The sequence below is a fragment of the Stegostoma tigrinum genome, chromosome 29 (genome assembly GCF_030684315.1).
Source record: "Stegostoma tigrinum isolate sSteTig4 chromosome 29, sSteTig4.hap1, whole genome shotgun sequence".
Lineage (NCBI taxonomy): Eukaryota > Metazoa > Chordata > Chondrichthyes > Orectolobiformes > Stegostomatidae > Stegostoma > Stegostoma tigrinum.
Genome location: NC_081382.1, coordinates 43,056,314 through 43,064,954, shown reverse-complemented (window position 1 = coordinate 43,064,954; position 8,641 = coordinate 43,056,314). Strand labels below are relative to the sequence as shown.

Below are 8,641 nucleotides of genomic sequence, written 5' to 3'. Positions count from 1 at the left end.
CCCCCCCCACACACACACATTCCCCCCCCCACACACACACATTCCCCCCCCCACACATATACACACACACAGATCCCCCTCACACACACACATCCCCCCCCCACACACACCCCCCCCACACACACACACGTCCCCCCCCACACATGCATCCCCCCCCCCACACACCCCCCCCCACACACACACACGTCCCCCCCCACACATGCACCCCCCCCCCACACACACACACGTCCCCCCCCCACACACACACACACGTCCCCCCCCACACACACACACATCCCCCCTCCCACACACACACCCACACACATCCCCCCTCTCACACACACACCCACACACACATCCCCCCACACACACACACACCCCCCACACACACACCCACACATCCCCCCCACACACACACCCACACATCCCCCCCCACACACACACATCCCCCCCCCACACACACACATCCCCCCCCCACACACACATACACACACAGATCCCCCCCACACACACACATCCCCCCCCACACACACACATCCCCCCCCACACACACACACATCCCCCCCCACACACACACACATCCCCCCCCACACAAACACACATCCCCCCCACACAAACACACACCCCCACACACACACACCCCCACACACACACCCCCCCAACACACACACCCCCCCAACACACACACACACATCAGCCCCCACACACACACACACATCACCCCCCCACACACAGCCCCCCACACACACACACACCCCCACACTCATCACCCCCCCCACACTCATCTCCCCCAACACACCCCACACACACATCCCCCCCCACACACACACACATCCCCCCCACACACACACACACACATCCCCCCCCACACACACACACATCCCCCCCCACACACACACACCCCCCCACACACACACACACATCCCCCCCACACACCCCCCCACACACACATCCCCCCATCCCCCCCCCACACACACACATCCCCCCCCCCACACACACACACCCCCACACACACACCCCCATCCCCCCACACACACACACCCCCATCCCCCCACACACATCCCCCCACACACACACATCCCCCCCACACACACACACACATCCCCCCACACACACACATCCCCCCACACACACACACACCCCCCAACACACACACACACATCAGCCCCCACACACACACATCACCCCCCCACACACAGCCCCCCACACACACACACACCCCCACACTCATCACCCCCCCACACTCATCTCCCCCCAACACACCCCACACACACATCCCCCCCCACACACACACACATCCCCCCCCCACACACACACACACACACATCCCCCCCCACACACACACACATCCCCCCCACACACCCCCCCACACACACATCCCCCCCACACACCCCCCCACACACACATCCCCCCCCACACACCCCCCCACACACCCCCACACACACACACCCCCATCCCCCCCCCACACACACACACCCCCATCCCCCCCACACACACACCCCCACACACACACACCCCCCATCCCCCCACACACACACACCCCCACACACACACACACACATCCCCCCACACACACACATCCCCCCCCACACACACACACACACACATCCCCCCACACACACACATCCCCCCCCACACACACACACACACACATCCCCCCACACACACACACACACACACATCCCCCCACACACACACACACCCCCCACACTCATCACCCCCCACACTCATCACCCCCCACACTCATCACCCCCCCACACACCCCACACATCACCCCCCCCACACACACACACACATCAACCCCCACACACACACACCCATCACCCCCCCACACACACACCCATCACCCCCCCACACACACACCACCCCCCCACACACAGATCCCCCCCCACACTCACAGATCCCCCCCCACACTCACAGATCCCCCCCACTCACCCCCTCCCACACACACACACATCCCCCCCCACACACACACATCCCCCCACACACACACACCCATCACCCCCCCCCACACACACACCCCCCACACACACACACACACCCATCACCCCCCCACACACACACACACCCATCACCCCCCCACACACACCCCCCCCCACACACACACACACCCCCCACACACACCCCCCCACACACACACCCCCCCCACACACACACACACCCATCACCCCCCCACACACACACACACCCATCACCCCCCCACACACACACCACCCCCCCACACACAGATCCCCCCCCACACTCACAGATCCCCCCCACACACACACATCCCCCCCCCACACACACACATCCCCCCCCCACACACACACACACATCACCCCCCCACACACACACATCACCCCCCCACACACACACATCACCCCCCCACACACACACACACACACCCCACACACACACACACACACACCCCCCCCACACACACACACACACACACACCTCACCAGGCTCACAGCCCCCTCCCCCGGCGTCAGGGATTCTCTGTTTGATACAAACTTGGAGTTCCCGCCCACCTCCGGGTTGTTGTGGGAGAGGGACTCCTTGAGAAGTTGCTGCCTCTCTCGAAGCCTCAGTCCGGGGCGGGACCGCTTTCAGGAGAGCAGCTCCGAGTGGAGTGCAGTGTCACGTCCCGACCCAGCTCTCGGGCCACGAACTAGAGCAGATCCCGAGCCGCTTGCTGTCTGTCCGTGACTTTCCCAACTCTCAGCCCCGCTCTCCGCTCGCTCCGGGATTTACAGCGGCAGCTGGTTACTCTCTAACCTGCTGGATTTATGATCTGTCTGCAAGGAATATCTCGTGGATTGAAGGAAAGAGAGAGATCTCCCTGATCTTGGACTGGAGGAATGTTTGGACTGAGTTTGTGTCTCATTTCACTGCCAGCCTTTCTCTCAGGTAGGAGTCCTGGGGGAGGGGATGGTGGGGGCAATGAACACAGGACACACTCATTCGGACTCGGGAGGAAGTTTCTTTTATTGGGACTTGGGAGAGTCTCTGGTTTCCGTTGCTAGGAGCTGGAGTTTTAAAACTTTCCAGCGCCCACCGTTCAAGTTTCGGCTCAGAGGGTCCTGTCCCCCTCTCTCCTTGCAATCGCCCTCTCTCCCTCCTCTCCCCATCCCTTCCCCATCCCTTCCCCATCCCTCTCCTCCCCCCTCCCCACCTTTTCCACTCCTCTACCCCATCTCCCTCTGCCACTGCTCAGGGACCACGGGCAAACTGCTGTCCTCCCAACCGCCCTTCAGCTCCCCTCTCGGTGGAAGTAGCAGCTCACCATCTCTGCTCCGTGTGAGAGGATGTTGCTGACGCACTGAACCCTGTGGTCTGACTGCACACAGGGGACCGAGAGGGAAGGAGAGAGAGTCAGAAGGAGAGGCAGAGAATGACACTGAGGGAGAGTCTTGAGTACACAGACTGAGACAGAGAGACTGATGGGGAGCCAGAGATACAGTCTGAGAGGGATGGAAATAGACTGGCCAAAGGAGACATTAAAGGAGAGATTGAGAAAGACTGAGAGAGAAATGGAGGGAGAGTGTGGGGGGAAAAGAGAGAGACCGAGGGAGAGAGAAAGAAAAATATTCAGGAGAGACCATAATGGAGAAATCTGGGGCTTTTCCTGCTGAATTTTGCTTCTCTGATTTTGCTAGCTCACAATTATGACACCAGGAATTATCAAACTACTTCAACATTGTTTGGCAAAATATTCAACCCCAGATCGTAGAACCTAACTCTTCATCCTGGGACATGAACCACACAATTCCCAGTCTGTAGACCATGACACTGGTCCCGAGAATGGAGAGCACACCACAGTGTCCAGTCTAGAACATGGATCCTCCCCTGACTGTTAGACTCTAGAACATTGCCAATCCTCAGTCTCTAAAATGTGATCCAGTCTTCTGTGACCAAGAACATGAGCCTGACCCATCCCCCCAGTCTTTAGAACACAGCTACTCAACTCCAGAACACAACAAGCCCAAGAATCTGGAACATGATTCAAATTCCTGCTATCCAGATTCTAGACCATGACCCTGACCACCCCTTCATGTGAGCCTTGTTCACCAAACTCTGGAACATAAACAACCCCCAAGCTGGCTGATTCTAGAACAAATGAATGATCTCCAGATGATAGACTTTCTAACTGGAATCCATTCCCCAGGACATGACACCCTAAAATAAAGAGCTTTGGCATTGAAGATCTGAAACAAATAAAAACAGGAATCGCTAGAGAAACCCGGCAGCTCTGGCAGCAATGTGGAGAGAGAAACAGAATTAACTTGCCGAGTTCTGAAGAAAGGTCACTGGACTTGAAGTGTTAACACTGTTTCCTGTTGTTGCCAGGCCTATTGAGTTTTCCCAGCAATTCCTGTTTTTGTTTATTTCTGCATCATTCCTCCCCATTCCTCAGACCCTAGATCTAACTCTCCTTCATTTCAATACACTCCGACAGAAAAGGATATCAGTTTAATTGGGACAAAGTTACATTACTAGGGCAAGCATGAAGGTTCCAACCATTGGTGAGATAAACAAACATGCTGAAAAAGACCCCAACTACATACCACCCCAGTAAAAAAACCACACACAAGACTACCCACCATGACAGACCAGGCCATATTAATTAACAGCAGGACAATGGAGGCTAGACAGCACTGAAGATATCACCTAGTGGTAGATAAAATGTTTGCTCAGCTAACCAACCAATAACTCCAACCCCAACCCAAGCTACAGATCTTCATTAAAAAATTACTCAGACCCAAGAACGTAATCCCAATGCTGCAGACTCTGTAAATCACAATACCCCATTTCTCAGGCTCTGGAACTCAAATCCCAATCTCCAGACTTTGGTACATGACCCCTATTCCACAAATTCTAGAACTCAAATCTCACTGCAAGACCCCCTCCCCCACCTAAGCTCTAGAACTCATATCTCACACATAGCCCAATACCCAAGGTCTAGACTCAAAATCCCATCTTCCAGACTCTGGAACACGACCCAATTCTCCAGGCCATTGAACTCAAACCTTGTCCCCCCAGATTCTGGAACCCAACTCCAGCCCTCATGTTCTGGAGCTCAAATTCCACCTCCACCCCCATTCTCCAGACTCTGGACCATGATCGCCATTCCCCAGGCTGTAGAACTTGAATACCTATTTTCCAGCTTCTAAAACTCACTCCATCCTCATTCTCTAGATTCTACAATACCCCTGGATTTTTAGATGGCTGACATTGCATCATCCATATCTTCATCAAATTGAACCTGGGCAAAACTGTGTTGCCTGTGCTGTAAACCACACTGAGTCCCATTAACCATGAACTCCCATGTTTGCTGACCTTCACTAAACCTCCAAGACCAGCAGCACCTTCTTATAAAATTCTCCTCTTTGTTTCAAATCCCTCCCTGGCCTTCACGCCCCCTCTCTAGTTCTGTCATTTACAGACCCACACCTTCCATTAAACAGGCTACATAAATGTAACTTGGTTTTAAGATTGAGCTGGGGCATGTGGATGGGAAGGATGTCTTAGTCCTCCCAGAAAGATGTGTGCTGCTCCAGTTGCTCTGTGTTTTGTTTTAAACTTCATTTACTCCGCTGTTAACAAATGCACAGTAGTTGACAATATTCTGACCAAATGTTATGTGTCTCTGTGTCTGTGTGTATGAGTGCCTGTCTGTGTGTGTGTGTGAGTGCCTGCCTGTGTCTGTGTGTATGAGTGCCTGTCTGTGTGTGTGTGTGTGAGTGCCTGTCTGTATCTGTGTGTATGAGTGCCTTCTGTGTGTGTGAGTGCCTGTCTGTGTCTGTGTGTGTGAGTGCCTGTCTGTGTGCGTGTGTGTGAGTGCCTGTCAGTGTGTGTGTGTATGAGTGCCTGTGTGTGTGTGTGTGTGTGAGTGCCTGTCTGTGCGCGCGTGTGTGAGTGCCTGTCAGTGTGTGTGTGTATGAGTGCCTGTCAGTGTGTGTGTGTGTATGAGTGCCTGTCTGTGTGCGTGTGTGTGAGTGCCTGTCAGTGTGTGTGTGTATGAGTGCCTGTGTGTGTGTGTCTGTGTGTGTGAGTGCCTGTCAGTGTGTGTGTGTGTGAGTGCCTGTCAGTGTGTGTGTGTATGAGTGCCTGTGTGTGTGAGTGCCTGTCTGTGCGCGTGTGTGTGAGTGCCTGTCAGTGTGTGTGTGTGTGAGTGCCTGTCTGTGTGTGTGTGCGTGTGTGTGAGTACCTGTCTGTGTGCGTGTGTATGTGTGTGTTTATCTGTATATGTGTGTGAACGAGTGGGTCTGTGTATGAGTGTCTGTGTGTGTGTGTGTGTGCTTGTGTATCCGAGTGTCTGTGTGTGTGCGAGTGTGTGTGTATGCAGATGCATGCCTCTCTGTGCAAGTTCATGTATCTGTCTGTGTTACTGCTTCATTGATTGACTTGTGGCTCTTCTTTGCACGCGAGTGTGGGATTTCTTTCCTCTTGTTGTGGCCCCAATGTTGTCACGTGGGACTCTGTGTCGACCTCGTGTCGATCTCTAGACCATTATATAGCAGCAATTGCTGCTTAGGGCACGAGTTGGACAGAATTTACTCTAGCATTGCCTGTCCATGGGTGCCAGTGCATTCGCATGGTACCAGAAAGCAAGCAGGTTTTCAGAAACGTCTATTGTGCTGGATGCTGAAAGAAGTTAAGAATGTGAAACCTGGTGAGAGAGCTGTGGATCTGCATGGCCCCTCAGGGATGCTGTGTAATGTGATTTTTAATACAGCAGTTTCCCCACGCCTTCCCTTTCCTGTCTCAATGATAATGTCATGGGCAGTTCAGACCATTTTCTGTTATCTCCCCATGTAGTCGGTCTCCTTTGTAATAATCCTCTGAGATTTGATAATTGCTGATTTGGTCTCTTGCTGATTCTTTGAGAATTGAAACTCACTCACGGCTGTTGCACTATCACAGATACCCAGTCTTACAGTACAATAGGAACAAAAACAAAGTTGCTGGAAAAGCTCGGCAGGTCTGGCAGCATCTGTGGAGGAGAAAACAGAGTTAACGTTTTGAGTCCGGTGACCCTTCCTCAGAACTGTTCTGAGGAAGGGTCACCAGACTCGAAATGTTAACTCTGTTTTCTCCTCCACAGATGCTGCCAGACTTGCCGAGCTTTTCCAGCAAATTTGTTTTTGTTCCTGATTTACAGCATCCGCTGTTCTTTTGGTTTTTATTTTCTACAGTGCATCTGGCAAGATCAGTGCCTTTGGATTAGGGTACAGGGAACAAGCCAGAGTCTGAACACCAGTCTAGAGGGTTGAAATCTCTCTGTCTCATATCATACTGGTTCAGTGGAAAGATTCTTGGTCGTGTGGATGTGCAGAGGGATCTTGGTGTCCATGTACATCGATCCCTGAAAGTTGCCACCCAGGTTGATAGTGCTGTTAAGGAGGCTTACGGTGTGTTAGGTTTCATTGGCAGAGGGATTGAGATCCGGAGCCATAATGTAATGCTGCAACTGTGCAAAACACTAGTGCGGCCTCACTTGGAATATTGCAGACAGTTCTGGTCGCCCCATTACAGGAAGGACGTGGAAGCATTGGAAAAAGTGCAGAGGAGATTTACCAGGATGTTGCCTGGTCTGGAGCGCAGGCCCTATGAAGAAAGGCTGAGGGACTTGGGTCTGTTCTTATTGGAGAGAAGGAGGCTAAGAGGGGATTTAATAGAGACATACAAGATGATCAGAGGATTAGATAGGGTGGACAGTGAGTCTTTTTCCGAGGATGATGACTTCAGCTTGTACAAGGGGACATAGCTACAAATTGAGGGGTGATAGATTTAAGACAGATGTCAGAGGCAGGTTCTTTACTCAGAGAGTGGCAAGGGCGTGGAACGCCCTGTCTGCCAAGTTAACTCAGCCACATGAGGGGCATTTAAACAGTTCTTGGATAAGCATACGGATGATGATGGGATAGTGTAGGGGGAGGGGCTTAGATTAGTTCACAGGTCGGCACAACATCGAGGGCCGAAGGGCCTGTTCTGCACTGTATTGTTCTATGTCTCTGTATTCCCTGTGTGTCTCTGTGTGTGTCTTTCTCTTTGCCATTCTGTCTCTGTCTCTCTGTGTCTGTCTCTGTGCACTTCTGTCCCTCCCTGTGTCTCTGTCTCTCTGTGTCTCCATCTCTTCCAGCTCTATGTCTCTGTGTCTCAGCTTGCATTGGTTAGAGTGTGTCTGCCTCTGTTTGTATATATCTGTCTGTGTATTGTAGTGTGTATGTCAGTTTATCTATTTGTTTCACTCTGTGTCTGTGCATCTGCTTCTGTGTGTTTGTCCATATTTGTAATGGTCTGCATAATAATAAATGTTAGTGGGAAGGAGCAGGTGAGAGATCCTGCAGAAAGTGAGCTCAGGGATGAGGAAGAAGACCGGTGAGGAGGGGGGTGGGGGTGCTGACAGTGATGGAGAAAATCAGACAGAAAGATGAGAATTGGTTGCTGGGTGAGCAATAAGGGAGAAGAGGAGGAGCGGGTGGTAACATGGAGAGCAGATCCCAGTATAAACAATCTCCCTCCCATCCTGTCCTCCCATGTGTTTATCAGCATTGAAAACCATGAGAGCAGATGTGTGGGAGCTGTTGATATTCATGAAAGGAGTTATCGCTCATTCACCAAGAATGACATCCCTAAGGATTATTATAAAATATACCAGGTCCGCAAATAATGGAAA

At 52.5% G+C, this 8,641-nt stretch overlaps 1 protein-coding gene across 1 annotated transcript in view; it reads left to right on the top strand.

Annotated features, from left to right (window-relative positions):
* The first annotated feature begins 2,554 nt into the window (after positions 1-2,554).
* The window catches only part of LOC125465428 (neurogenic locus notch homolog protein 1-like), a 110,715-nt gene continuing 104,628 nt past the window's right edge, over positions 2,555-8,641 (top strand). The window contains exon 1 of the mRNA XM_059638134.1: positions 2,555-2,868. Within this exon, the coding sequence (XP_059494117.1) occupies positions 2,820-2,868 (49 nt within the window). The 5' untranslated portion in view covers positions 2,555-2,819. The remainder of the gene's footprint in view (positions 2,869-8,641) is intronic.